The sequence below is a fragment of the Athene cunicularia genome (genome assembly GCF_003259725.1).
Source record: "Athene cunicularia isolate RWA chromosome 14 unlocalized genomic scaffold, athCun1 chr14_part1, whole genome shotgun sequence".
Taxonomy (NCBI): Eukaryota; Metazoa; Chordata; class Aves; order Strigiformes; family Strigidae; genus Athene; species Athene cunicularia.
Window position 1 is genome coordinate 11,293,700 of NW_020799118.1, and position 15,078 is coordinate 11,308,777.

At 40.9% G+C, this 15,078-nt stretch overlaps 1 protein-coding gene across 3 annotated transcripts in view; it reads left to right on the forward strand.

Annotated features, from left to right (window-relative positions):
• SDK1 (sidekick cell adhesion molecule 1) overlaps positions 1 to 15,078 on the forward strand; it is a 415,080-nt gene that overhangs the window by 338,210 nt on the left and 61,792 nt on the right. For all 3 annotated transcript variants that reach the window (XM_026858830.1, XM_026858832.1, XM_026858833.1), the window contains 4 exons: positions 1,285 to 1,400; positions 1,598 to 1,787; positions 3,769 to 3,867; positions 12,058 to 12,252. In XM_026858830.1, the coding sequence (XP_026714631.1) occupies positions 1,285 to 1,400; positions 1,598 to 1,787; positions 3,769 to 3,867; positions 12,058 to 12,252 (600 nt within the window). The remainder of the gene's footprint in view (positions 1 to 1,284; positions 1,401 to 1,597; positions 1,788 to 3,768; positions 3,868 to 12,057; positions 12,253 to 15,078) is intronic.

A 15,078-nucleotide genomic window follows, 5' to 3' on the forward strand; every position in this document is an offset into this window, starting at 1 on the left:
TTTTTTTTTTTTTTTTTTTTTTTCAATTTATATTAATTCTGGTGTCATACTCATTATTTTGTTCATGTTGCTAGGAGCTTCAGGAGCTCGCCTTCAGAACAGCAGATCTGTTCTTTCATTCGGACATCCAGGAAAGCATTACTCTTGGCAGAGATTTGTGTTCCTTTTTGTGATATATTCAGGACCTTATCAAGCCTTGCTGTTCATAAGAGCTTGTGTAACATAACTTGGTGAAATGTTCTCTTGAGGTCTGACAGGTGTATCATGCTTTAGAAAAGATTGTACTCTTCAGATGTTGGAAATGCCACAGGAAAAAAATGCAAAAGGGCAACATAAAATGTGAACTCTTAAAAATAGCCTCAAATTCTGCTTGCATAACATGGCATGCTATTAAGCTTGCCTACAAAAGCTTGCAGTTGTGTGGTTGTTATGCAGCAGTTAGAGTTTTAATGGCATGAGAAAATGCAAGTTTGCTCTTCTCTCAAGTCAGAGAAAATTACAGTGTTCCTGTGCCATCAGTTCTAATGATGTTTCTAGTTTCATAAGAGCCAATTTTGCAACATAAATGAAATAGGCATATCTTTCATTTACACTGTATCTGTCCCTGAAAATACACCTTGTGTTAATGTATCTGTCTATAATTGATGTATTGCAAATGTTGAGCACTATCACATAATCAAAAAGGCTTAGAGGTTAAGGAACTTCTTACTGAACTGGGAGTGCAATCCAGTGGTTGAAATTATTGCTACCTCTAGACAAGATGCTATAATTTCCTTTCAGATAATATAGGCAGCCAGGGTGGCGTAAAACTTCTTGTTAGAACAGATCGTGCCATAAGATAAACTCCCATTCATAAAGATTTCTAGCTTTTGGTGTAGGGAAATAAAATGTATGGGAAGGAAATACTGGGAGATAGACTTCTGCAGAAGTCCAGCAATTTAATCTTGGTTCCAATCACTGCAAATATAGAGAGCTTGAAATTTATTCATGTTTGTCTGTATTTACTGTCTGTAGACACTCATTAGTATTAAATGTTTAGCTCTTTACAAACATCATGATTTCTGAGATGAACTGGCAAGAAATTGTGAAGCAGGCTGAAATATAAAGAAGATATTGAGTGAATACCAGAGAAGAAGGGATTGTCTAGAACCTATTCCAGCCCTTTTGGTTTTGAGTACTCTTCTATGGGATCCTGGAACAATCCCAAGCAGATAGGGAGATGGAGCAAATGGATCTGGTATGTCTTATGTATTTCTTCTTTTTGGAAATGCCGTGTGATTCCAGTTCCTTCTGCTCCTCCTGAGAATGTCTCTGCTGAAGCCGTGAGCTCAACCCAGATCCTTCTGACATGGACCGCAGTCCCCGAGTCGGAGCAGAATGGTCTCATCCTGGGTTACAAGGTATGCAACTGGAGTTTCATGCTTATTTATTTTTTAATGCATTTTGATGCATTTAATGCATTTTGAAAGGGGTAATTGGTGAATATAATTTCATGTTATATTTTTTGAAAAGGAGGAATCTAAAACGCATACCCCTCTTTTCACTCCTCGTGTAACAATCTTTTTCTCTATATGTTTCATGTACATTTATCCTGCAGGTACTTTTCAAAACAAAAGATTTAGACTCCGAACTAAAGAGCCAAATAGTAAGAGGTAACCACACACAGTCTTTCCTGCTGTCTGGCTTGCGGAAATATGTTCTCTATGAGATTCAGGTGCTGGCATTCACGCGTATCGGAGATGGAGTCCCCAGCTCTCCTGCAGTTATAGAAAGAACCAAGGATGACGGTAAGTTTAAAGGTTACCAAAATAAGTATCTTATTTGATCTGTCCTTTTAACACTGTTTTCTTTTAGTGATGCAGGTGTAGGCAACAGCCCAAACTAAAGCCATTTGGATATTTTAAAAAAAATTTCAACTTTGAACCTAAAGGACTTGATCCCTGCCTAATATAACTCAGCACTATTCCATTGGTCATAGGCTGAGGATTTGGCAAAAACTGAGAAAACCAGAGTCCCCTGTATTCTTCTTTCCCTGCAGCTGATGAAAAGGAGGAAAACTTCAAAAAGTATACCCTGAAGCTCAGTGTAGACAATTTCTATTGAAGACAATTTTTAAAGCCCAATTATAAATTCCTATTAAAAAAAAAAAAAAAAAAAAGTGCTGCAATTGAAAGCAATAAATCTGGGTCTGATTGGATTGAAAGGAGAGAGATGGAATTTGCAGCTTCAGGAATCCACTATCATTTTTTTTTCCCAGAAAGAATAAGGCATCAACCCTGGAAGATGATCATACTTACCTTTGTAACTGCCTCCAGTTCTTCCCATGAGCTCCGGGACTCCTGCATCAGTCTGATGTGTTGAAGGAGCCCAAGCAAGCCCCTCGCCCCTGTGCTGTTTGAACACATCACTGTGGTGGGACCATTCCTGCGGATACAGTTTTGCAAAAATTTGGTTCAGTTCTTTAAAATATTTTTGGCTTTGCAGATTCTAAAGTTATTTTTAGTTCATTACCTTTTTGGCTTTAAATGAAGGTTAATATCAGTGTGAGAGGCTTCTGTTTATTGTTCCCAATGAAGAGGAACACAAAAGAAGTGTCTCTTTTTTCATCAAAATATTTTCACAATAGTAATGAAATAAACATTGGCTTCTACAAGCAACTTTATTAAGGTGATCTGGTTTGGCTGAAAACCCATTCAGACATTTCAGACAGAAAACCCAACAAGACATTTTCTATCAAATGCAGGGAAGGAGTAAGAGAATACAGGGACAGGAATGGAGACAGGAATAGGGACAGCAGATCCCTGACATTTTTTAAGCCATTTTCTCAGCATACTGCCTGTGCGGGGACTTGGCTTTTCTTTGAAAGAAAACAGAGATAAATTTGTTAGTAGAACTCTGCAGGGAGAGAAAAAGCACTCACTGAAATGTACATATCAGACTATAATGAGAAATATTTAAAACTGTTTGTTTTAGATAACCCCATTATAGCAGTTCCCTCCTTAAGTGCATGTTGGCAAATGATACAAATTGTTCTTCCATCTCCATACCCCTGACATAAATATGTTGTGTCTCCTCTGGGCTCAACTTAATTAAAAGTATCATCAGGGGCAATGCAGGTGGAATTTGTGCTGAAGGGGAAATTTTGCAGATGCTAATGTATGAATTAGCATCTCCTCACCTTGTGAACCTGGGATGGTCAGTGCAGCCACCAGCCATCTGTATTAATGTGCATCTCACCTGCCTCAGGTTCTCCTGCTCAGACCTCAGTGTTTAAAATGCACATGTAAAATCAGAAGGCAGTTCAAAGCTGGTGCTGGTGACACAGAGAGGAGATACTATTCAATTCCAACAGGTATGAAGGGAATTAAGCTGACACATAACTCTGTAAAGTCAGCTTGGTGACTCGCTTTGTAGTCTGTAATCAGTTACAGAGCGGTGATGCGTCCGGCTGCGCTGCTGGAAGGTCTCACAGAGCTCCAAGCTACTTTGTCAGAGCATCCTGCTAAAAGCGTTTCACAGGTGTGGTAAAACACTGTAGGGTGCACTGGTTCTGTGTCATGTTTGGTGTCCGTGGGTGCTGGAGGCATTTGACCACGAACAGGATTCCTCAGAATAAATGTATATTATGTATGTACGCAGGTGCTTCTGACAATCTACTTACTATTGGTGAGATAGGGCTTGGGCTACCTTCTGTGCAAGATGAGCAGAAAACTTGTAATTCCTCTGACACGTAATGCTTGCTGGCATGATCTCTGTTTTTCTTTCCAGCCCCTGGGCCACCCGTGAGGCTGGTGTTCCCCGAGGTGAGGCTGACGTCCGTACGGATTGTTTGGCAACCGCCAGAGGAACCCAATGGAATTATTCTGGGTAAGGCAGAGCAACAAACCCAGGGCTGGGATGAGAGGGTTGGAGACCAGAGCAAGCTCCGGCTGTTGGGTTTTCCTTCCCCTTGCACATCAGATTAGAAACCACACATAAGCAAATCTGTGGCTGAAGAAAAGAAAATATGTCGGTGTCAACTGAGAGACGCGGTACCCTGTGGTGAGAAGGAAAAGTCTGCCCGGCTCCGTGGTGTGTGCTTTCTTGAGCCAGAATTACACGTCATTCGTGGCACTGTGTTTGAATTGTCATCTCTCTTCCCATCTGCATCTGGGTTTGTAACCTGTTTAGCTGGTTGCAGGGCAAACTGCCTGTAGAGCTGCAGCAGAGAAGAGCTGGATTTTCCCCTCCTTCCCCTAACTCGCCTTTGCTGGGCATGCCCGACATTGCAGCTTCACGTGTGCTTCCATTTTATTGCTTCCTTTGGATAATACTGTCTGACAGGTCACAAGGAGCGAACTCATATTTGGCTTTTTGTCACGGGAAATAGAGGAAGGAAGGCACAACAGGAATTTGTGAAAAACCTTCTTACCTTCTTGCTCTAATAACTCTTGGGTTGCCTTTGCAATATGTTCACCAGCCACTACTTGTACTTAAAACGTGAAGACTTTTACAATGTAAGAATCCATTCTTGCAACTAGAATTGCGGTAGCTAATAGCTACCCAGCAGTTTTGTGTTCTGTGCTGATGTTAAACACATTTTACAGCAGTTCTAGCTGGTGAGTAAAGGTTTGTCTCTCAATTCTGAAAACAGAAGCAAAGGCTTTAGGGCTTTCTTTGGTTCTCAGTCTGCCAGGCCTTTCTGCTTCTAATGCCACTGCCATCGTTCAGACCTCTGTGTGTAGTCTTTTAGCAATATTTCCTAAAGCCTTTATTGTTGGGTGGAGGGTGCCTACTGCAAATGCCACTGTGGTGGTGGCATCCCTTTAAATAAAGGACCAGTCTTGCATTGTGTTTATATCTTGAGTCAAGAACTCAAGGTGTTTGCTTAGCTGTGTAGTTTCCCAAAGTGATCCTGATGCCTGAAGATGCAGGGAAATTATCAAATAGGATCCAAAGGCAGACGCTGCAGAGATTTTCTGAGCACGAGAAAGTCTGCGTGAAGCTTGGCAGTGGTTAGCTGTCAGAGACGGATCCATGCAGGGCTTCTCTGCAGCTCAAGGAAGCTTGGCTTCCAGGTTGTCTTGTGGGTTTGATCTGTTGCTTTTTTTAAGGAACTGTGTGTCCTAGAACTTGCTTTCACTAGAGATTGGGATTTGAATCACAGGATGTGGTTAAGGAGAAAAAAAATCATTTAATAGAAATGATGAGAAAGTACAAAAGAGATTTTGCTCCCCTGACTGTGTTCCAATGTCTCATGATGCTGCACTTTGTCAGCCTTATTTGCTGAATTTGCAAGCTTGGTAGAGTAGGAACTCTCTTATATTTTGTCTTTGCAGAGTGCATTGTGCAATGCATCCCCTTCTCAGTTGGTTGTTGCTCATTGCTGCTACGTCAGTGATAAAATCATACTAAATGCAGGGTTGGAAGGAAAAGGGAAAGGTGTCCCTTAAAGAATGTTTGGCATACTTAGCATGTAGACGGTTGTTTCCAATATCTTGCACAGTCCGTTCCCAGTAACACATCCCAGGATACTTGATACTGTCCTGACGTGACTTTTTTGCAACACTGATGGCAGTAACTATGTAGGAAGACGACCCCCTTTTTCCTGCAGTACGCTTCCAGAACAGTCAGTCCCTCTTTCATATGTACATTAAGCTTTTTCTTTGTAAGTATGATAATTTGCGGGTTCCTTTATTGAATTTCATCTTACTGATTCCAGACCACCTCTCTTCATTATCGAGATCAGTCTTGTTCACTAATATGTGCACAGTCACTCATAATTTGGCTTCATTTTTGGAGTTTGCAAGTAGAATGGCAATTCCATCAGCCAGGTCATTAATACTGAACAGAACCAAACTCATTCATGAGGTCTCATAAGAGTTTACTTAATATGTCCTCCCAGTTTGTTAGCAAACTAATAACAACCTTTAATGAGGTTTTTTTTACACGTGTAAGTCAAAATGTGTAGTATTTTTCTTAGATTTGGTTTCTCTTGTTTGCTTTTGATGGGCTGCATGCAACCATATTAGAACCTTACTTAAAGTCAATGTGGATCATATCTGCTCTTCCCACCTGGCCAGTTACACCGTCAAAATGGAAAATAGATTATCTGATATTTATTATTTGTTCCAGACAAATACATATTGGCTGTTCCCTGGCATGTTATTAACCTCATGGAATCTTATATGTTGACTCATATTTTTCCCAGGATCTTTTTGGGTATTGAATTTTAGCTTGATTTGTCCATAATTCCTCTGGTTGATCTTTCCTCATTTTTAAAGATATGGTACTCTCTTTTCCCTTCTGTAATATCCTGGGATGTCACCTGTCCTCCACAAGTTCTTGAAGGCAATCACTAATTGTTCAGAGATGGCTCCAGCTAGTTATATAAGCACTGCAGGGCAAATTTCATCAGGCCTTTCTAACTTGATTACATCTAACCTGACTAAACATTTGTTAACCTGTTCTCTATTCTAGCCCACGTCCCTACTTATATTGTTGTCAGTGTTAATTTAAGTATCCAGTCAGCATCAACATTTTTGTGTGAAAATGAAGCAAGAGAGGTATCAGCCTTCCATTCTTTTCTGTCTCACCTGTCTTGTGCTCATCTTTTCTTCCCACTAGTTGACCTGTCCTCCTCCTGTCTCTTGGATTTCTAATGTATTTATAAGATTTTTCTCATTGCCTTTGATGCCCTTTAAGTTATAACTCACTTTGCACTGTAGCCATTCTGATTTTGTCCCTACGTGCTTGTGCTGTCTATTTATACACTCCCTTAGACATTTGTCCTGTTTCAACTTTTTGTCCAATTCAGTTTTGATTTTCAGGTCATTAGTGAGCTCTGAATGCAAACATATTGGCCTCTTAACATCTTTTGTCTGCATTTGGATAGTTGTACCTTTTTTTGTTGCTTTTAAAACTGTTGGCTAACCTGGATTCCTTTTTCCCTTAGAATCTCTTGCCAGGGGGATGTTACATGACAGTTCCCCCAGTCCACCTTTTTGAAATCCATTGTCTTTATTCAACAATTCTCTCTCTTTTATTTTTTTGATAATAGAAATATTGAGGTTCATGGAGGAAGTAGTTAGCTGCCAATGTCAAAGAGAGAAAGTAAAAATTACTTATGCTGGGTTACTTCCATGATCTTTCCTAAGAAGTGAGGTGTGCTTCAATAATAGATAAAAACCAAAGTATAGCATTCTAAGTAAAGGTTGCAAGTTTATTGTTTTCCTGTACACATTTTAAATCTCATTACTGCAATGAACTTTCAAAACACCATTGTAACCCCCACAGTCAAGTACACTGAAGTAGAGTTGTTGGAAAAAATAAGTTAACATAATTTTGCGTGGTGCCCTTCTATTCACTGATGGGTTTGGAAAGAAGAAATACTTGCTTTGCAAGAGCAACTTATATTCAGAGCCTTTGAACTAATGTTCCTGCTCTGCTAGCTTTGTCCTCTGAGTATACAAGCACCTTTGCAGCTAACATTTTTGTAATCTATATCAAAACATGTTCTAGCATTTCAGAGAGAGATTAGCAGGATGAAATACTGGCAGGCAGCAAGAGGGAAAACCACTTGTTTGTTTAAATATTTTACTGTAGAATACTGCTAGGTATTTCCATTTCTCCTTTTGGGAATGTTACGCTAACAATATGAGGTTTCACTCTGTCTTTTTTACTGCACTGAAGGAACCAACATAGTTCCTTCAAATACTATTAAAGAAAAATGATGCATTAACGTGCATATGTGCATTTGTAGCTATGAACTTTCTCTGGAAACAAGAGCTCAACCTGCATCCTTCCAGGCCCTGGTTAGTATTCCTCATGGTATCCTTGTATTTAGCGATTACCTGAAGCTTATTGCAAAAGAGTGTAAGAACTCCACTGAGAATTAGAACCAAAATTGGATGTAATCCATGTTTGCAAATTCATATTTTGATCCTAGACTGCATTTGCACACCCGCTGGCCCTTAAACAGATAAGCAGTAAAATCAACAAACTGGATTGCTGCTCCAATAGGCAAACCGTAACCTCCCAATATCGTTTGGTTTTCCCTAAGTTCTGTGACAAATTAATAAGTGTTTGTGTCTCTGCTTCACCATGGCCTGCATGAACGGGTGCTGTCAGTTCTGAAGGGCTTTGTATGGTGATGAGCTTGAAAGCTTTTTTATATTCATGGTGAGTTGTCATCTTCCTGCCTGTTTGCTTTGGGGAATCCACTGGTTGTGTTACAATGACCTAACATTTAACAGGCAGTTCAGATTGTTGCCATTTATTGAGTTCAGAAAGCATAGCTCATGAAACTGCAGTTGTGCAATAAATACTTAAGAAGATGCTAATGCAAAAATAAGCCTTGTTTCAATGAATAAATAAACTCCTGAAGAGTTGATCTTTCGGGGGGTTTTTTATGCTGTTTTGGCCTGGTGAAGCACAGAACTTCCAATAGCAGAAGAGATTTGGGATCTGATGCTATATGGGGGGGGAAAAAAAGAGAAGAATTAGGAAAACAATTTAAATTCTTCTTATGACCACCCAGATACTTCCTATTCTAGAAGACACTCCTTTCCCCAAAAAGTTTGCTTTGATCATCTTTTAAAGATTTTACTTTTATTCATAACCTTTGGGGTTTTTTTAAAAAATCTCAGATATCTTCAATATCTTATCGTCATAATCCAGTAAGGGAAGGAAGATTCCTTGTTCCTCCACTGCAGCAATTGCAGTTATTGCCTCTTGCAGCCCTCGAGCATACATTAATTTCTCTTTGAACACTTTCCATTTACCTCTATTGATTTGCCTCGTTTGATTTCACTTAACATTTCCTGTCTTCTCCCATCCCTTGTTGATGAAATTCATCAACTTAATAATTTTATCTTTTTGATCTTGTATTAGCCCTAATTACTACCCAAGCTGTGGTTTAAATACTGCATCTTTTGTGTCTCTTAGGAAAAAAAAGAAAAAGATGCTTTTTATGCCAGTACGTATCCTGGCTGTCCCAAACTGTCCAATAGGAGAAGGTGATGTAGAGGATCAGAATTAAGATACTGGCTGTCTCTCTGGGTTTGTAGGTAGCAGTAAGAGTGAGCAGAGTTCAGGTGCAGAGGTTGGATATGTACCTTTGAATCAGAACAAGGTAAGTGTTGAGTTTCTGAGGAAATCTGTAAAGGTGATGGTTCTGGTTGTGTAAACTCTGCCTGAGATATCCAGGAAAATGGATATTTACCCAGACTGTCAGCCAGCATGGCAGGTGTAGGAGAGGACAGTGAGAGCTGATACTGTTTTTTACAGGGATGCATTGGAAGGGAGTTTGCAGAGCCTGTCAGAGAGACAGATTGTGACAAGTGATTTCTTCCTTCTCATGGCTAAATTAGTTTTTACACTAGCCAAGGAACCACTCTTGTGTAAGTTATAATAATGGCCTAGATATGGATATGTTCCTTTGCCTAATCTGAGCATGTTGGTAATTGGCTTTCCAGCATAAGTACCACCATTTAGCAGTAAATAGTTATCTTTCTATTCCCTCCTTACATTTTAACTACACTTTATATTTTACAAAGGTTTAGAAAAGCGAGGAAATTGCTCAACAAGGATGTATCCCAGATATCATACTTATCTTTTAATAACTACATAAATCAAGTTTTCTATTCTTTTAATATTCTGTTTCCCTCCAGGTCTTATTCTTTATGTCTTATGTCCCTTTATCAAACTTTCTTAGCCATCTTAGTTGCTTCTTCCTTCATCTTTCCTGCTGCTGTAAAAATTTCCCCAGTGCTTTTCTTTGACTGTTTTTCCCCCTTATTGAGATCCTGCACTGGTGTTTTCACTCTTGTGTTCTTCACATCTGTATAAACAAAAAAAGAACGTAGGTATCTATACCTTCTCCCCATTGCTAGCTGTCTTTCTGTAGACTTTAAAAAAGATCAAAATACTATAGTACTAAAGATACAGAAATACTTTGGTGAATTATATCGGACCAGTAATGGGAGAGCTGGTGCCATGGATAAAAGGAGGTAGTTTGCAGGTGGAAAAATGAAATGTTCAAAGCGTAAGACCCTAAGACTTTGCTCAGGAGCTCTGAAAAATCAGGCCACTTTTTATCTACTAGCCTAATGCCATGCACCCAGCTGTGAAAATGTTGCTGTAGGAATGTGCCTGACAGACCAACTGCTGCAGTGTGCGGGGGTACCCCAGGCAGCACGAGCTGAGCCCGCTCGGGTGCTGGGAGCCTTTTGCTGCTGATGTCCATTTTCAAATATGGGTGCTTGGAGCACATTAAGGCACCTCATTGAATCAGCTCTGGACCCAAACCTGTTTGTAACCACAGCCAGTGGGAGCTCGAGCTCGGAGTCACAGGGGCTTGGAAAAGCCAACTCACTCTTCGAGGTGTCGGTGCAGTCAAATTTGTTCCCCAACACTGTGGCAGCTGCCCCACAACAGTGTGGCTGTTGCCCCACATCTGCTGGCAGCTGCCAAAGAAAAACAGACAAGGAAATACTGGTGCATTGTCAACAGCACTGTGAGAGTCAGCACACCAAAACTAATACCATCTGTATCCCAATTAAATTCCACTCCTCGTGACAGCGGGCGCCACACGCAAGTATGGCATTCATTCAAGAGAGAGCAGGGACTCTGCCTTTTCTGTGAGCGGGCATGTGGCAATTGTTGCATATTCACAGTGGAAAATAAATGTCATTGGTTTTGTCTAATAGCCACAGGTAAGATAAAACCCTCAGTTTTCATGCACTGACCTTCACAAATGAAGCACGCCAGGTTTGGCTCCCCTTGTTCTTGTTACAGCCAAAACGTGGTGGGAGTTCAAACTCTAGCTGGGATATTAATTCTAAGAGAAAGAAATGGTCTCAGGTGTTGCAGACCCCTTTGTCATTCAGAAGATGAGCAGAGAGTTGGCAGAATCATGTCATGATTGTTTTGTTTTCAGCTGGTTTGATTTGGATTTGTTGGCTGCCCTCTGCCCTGTGTAACTCCATGAAGCGTTTAATCATACAACTGTATTCAGCCTGGGCAATAAAAGCCCACACCAGTTCTGGTATTAATTGATTTTGGAAGTCAGCAGCTGGACTGAAAGTTACCATCAAGCTCCAGAAGTGAGAGCCTGATTCAATTGCTGGGTTTACAGAATGGGTTTGAACATTTGGCAGATCCTCTTTGGGGGACAGTTGTTGCTAGTGGTGCGTGAGAACTCTGGAAGCCCTCCTTTGCACAGTTGGATCATTAATAATACAGGCTAAACTGTGAACTCCTCATTGTCAGGCAGGTTGGAACGGGGTTATCACTTACAGGCATCCACAAAATTGATTATTAAGTGCCGCATGGTTGAAGCAGGACCTCACAGCTTGCAGGCTTCTACCTTGGGCTGTGGGCAAGGGCAGCAATGCTGAATGACAGAAGAAGGATGCTTTTATTAGCAGTTCTGGCACTCTCTGTACACTTGCAGGGGGTGGGAGAGCTGAGAAAAAGGCAAGTGCAAAAGGCAGGAGCAAGCCTTTACTTGAGCAATGCAAAGGCTGCACAGTTTGGGCAATCCTGCTGCTCTGCAGCTGAAGAACCTTGAGTTTGAGACAATGCTGAAACTGAGAGGGCAGAACAGCACGTGTACATACACATGCACGTGTGAGTGTGTGTGCACGCACATATGTGTAAGCGTGTGTGCTTGGATGGAAAGCTGAAACAGAGAGTTGTCTTGAACTAGCTCAACCAGGCGACATTAATTGCCCCGACTCCGTTTGTTCCTTTGCCTTTCCAAAAAGGCACTAGTATGCTCAGAAAAGATTAAACTGGTTTCGTATCTTGTTGGTGTAAAGGCTGGAAAGTCAAATCATAATCTTCAGCAGACCCTTGTGTGCTCCACTGTGTTTGATTTGCCCTGTAAGGTAAGAGCCTGACTAGGGGGAGGGCTGCCATATAGCAGAGCTTTATAACGCTAAAGGAAGTAAATTGCTTTGTTCTGGTCTCAGATAAACAAGTAATTATGATAAACTAATAGTTTTGATGCTTTGTTATCCCTGCCAGAAAAAAATCCTAACCCTTTTCTCTCTGTTGCTGATGCTGTGATTTCAGGGTATCAGATTGCCTACCGTCTGGCCAGCAGCAGCCCTAACAAGTTCACGACGGTGGAGGTTGGCTCGACAGTCAGGCAGTTTACTGCTACAGATCTCACCCCTGAGTCAGCATACATCTTTCGGACATCTGCCAAGACCAGACAGGGCTGGGGGGAGCCTCTGGAAGCCACAGTGATCACAACAGAAAAAAGAGGTAATGCTTGCAGCCACAGGTTGAGGCACTTTCTGTTGCATGCCTTGGAGCCTGTGTTACACTTAGGGGAATTTTAACAACAGGCTACAGCCTGTGCACCTCCTCCTTCTCACCCCATAAACCTGCCCCAAACCATAGCAACATCGTGATTTGAGAAACCTGGTGAGCAAGACAGACTTTTATGAGACACAGTTCTTCTAACCTGCCGGGCTGTTGGAGATTGATTTTTCCATCAGCTGCTATATTGGCCATATACAGCCTCCTTCTGCAGTCAGATCTTTTTTTCAGCTCTCTCAGTTTCTAGAAAGATTGCAATCTTAAGAAAGTAAGTGATGGATGAATTATATTGATTAGGGAACACAAAATGAGAGGTGGTGCTGTTGCAGGATTTCTCTACAGCTCCTCCATTGTACCTCAGTCCTGACCTAATGTGTGAGTAATTACTCTGGCCTTTCACTCCTGCACACTGGAACAGAGTGTTTGCATCTGTATTGCCCAGAATTTTTCTGCTTCTTGCATCAGCCATAAAATGGTTATGTGCGTTCTGAATCTCCAATCAAATTCTGTTCTGTAGGGAACCTATTTGAATAAAGCAGGAGTTACATGTGTATGAATGAAACCAGATGCTTAGATACCAAACGTATCAAAATGTGAAAGACATATAAGGTATTACAGAATCTGGTCTGCATCACTGCTTATTTCTAATGGTTTGGCTCAATTCTTCAGTCTTAGAACAGATCTTTCTCTCTACAGCTGACAGAAAAATTATACTTTCTACTTGCGTGTGAAGATTTTTATTTTATTTTAATTCAGAGCTAAAAGAGAATATATTGGTAGAGAACAGGAGCGTGGGTTTTCCTCTGGTCTTGTGCCATATGCCATGTTCCACTGCAAAGCATGTATCTGGTCTCTCGAGCTAGCAAAGTCAAAACTAGCCAGGGTAACTTCACCAGCATCAATCAATCCCTTGTGCATCACTGGATTTTGTGCCATGTGCTGCTCTTGACCCCTTGTGCTGTCTGGATATTGATCTTTAAGAAAACTTTTCTCTCAAAAATTAGAACCATGCAACTTTTATGATTTTAAAAATCACAGTTTGGAGAGAAGCACACTTCAGCAGCTAACTAGGGCAGACCCCCATAGACATCTTTCAACTATTATTAGCACTTGTGATCACTTGCATGTGGTTTTGTGCCTGGTCTTGGCTCTTGACCAAGACTTGCTCTACAATACAACCAATTATATTTACTTTCAGTTCTTAAAATGTGCCTACGAAGCAATCTCTTGGTTTAAGTCCTTTCCAAACCTTGCAAATCATTTAGTGCAAAAGTAAGGATTTCCCCTGCTATTTGCCCACAATGTCTCCCTTATTATTTTCCTATAACACTTCAAAGAAGTGAGGACATTGGCCTGATGTTCAACCACCAGCAGTGAGGACCTGTGGGGTGCATTTCAACTACTTCTGGCCTGTCTGGCTGGTGTTAAAATCCCCACTGGCATAGCTCTCCAGGTCATGTGGAACCTTCCCAGTGCATAACAGTGCAGTCCTTAGAGAAAGAACCTCTGGAGCTGTATTAGGAAACTTACAGTGCCTCTACTAAAGATACTGTCCATCAAAGAGATTTATCAGTTCAGGGTTCCTTCCACCTCTGTCTGATTGCTGTCAAAGTGGAAGTTTAAAGTCCAACATATGGAAGTTTTAAAAAAACCCACCATGCCCAATAATGTGAATACTCAAAGCTCAGAGCCTCTCCTTTTCAAAAAATGTGCTCAGATTTCTCAGACTGTGCACAAGCTGTTGCTGGATACACAATAGCTCAAGGCAGAACTCCCAGCTCCACTGCAGGAACAATGATCCCTCGTTGTTATCAATGCTTTAGGGTTATCTTGAATAGGCAAGTCATAGTATAAAATGAACCCTTTCTCTTTTTGATGGATGTCTCTGCTGTGTCTCTATGCATGCTATGGAACCAAGTCCCAAGGCACTGAGAGTTTACTGAAGTGATCCCATATGTAAAGTGTAGAGAGAAGAATGTGTAATCTCACATCAGCAAGATTGATATGAGGGGATGATAAAGAAATTTATCCAGTGCAGCTATTTGGCTAACAAGTAAATAAACAATCCAACCAACCCGAAGCTTCCTATAAATGACAGTGAGTATTCTAGAGTGAAAAGACATTTAATTTCCATTAATAAAAATGCATTGAATGTCCTTGATATTAAGGTAGCAAGGCACAAATATTCCCTTGAAAATTGGCAAAATTGGTCACTCTTGTTCGTTAAATTTCTTGGATAATCCCAATATAAAATTTTACATTTTACAGTGATACCTATGATTCACAGATCCCAAGTTGTGTTGTAGCTGTATTGTCCAGTGGTTCTTCTGTAGTGCTTTGAATCTACATAGTGGTGTGATACCCTCTAGATAGTCAACACCAGTGATGCAGGCAGAACTGAGTCAAAAGATGCAAGAAATTAAAAGTAGTCCATTCAGTCATATGACCTGCACAAGCAGCTCACCTTAACATTTTCTTGTGGCTAAACTCCCATAAATAAACTCTTTATACTAATGTTTTTGTACAATCATTATTTTAAGATCTCCCATTAGCAGCAGAAGGAAACCAGATCATGGGAGACTGGCTGCAAGATCTGACCTGCCCAAAACTGCAAGCTGGTTAAAGCTTATCAGCAGAGAGTATTAAATCCCTGCACGACACTCGCTTCCTCTGGTAGAATAACCCTGAATACCTGTCTCAGCCTGTCAGTGTAAGGCATTGACCTTTTGCTTTGTACTCCGGCTCACAAGCTGCTGGCACCGAGGGCTT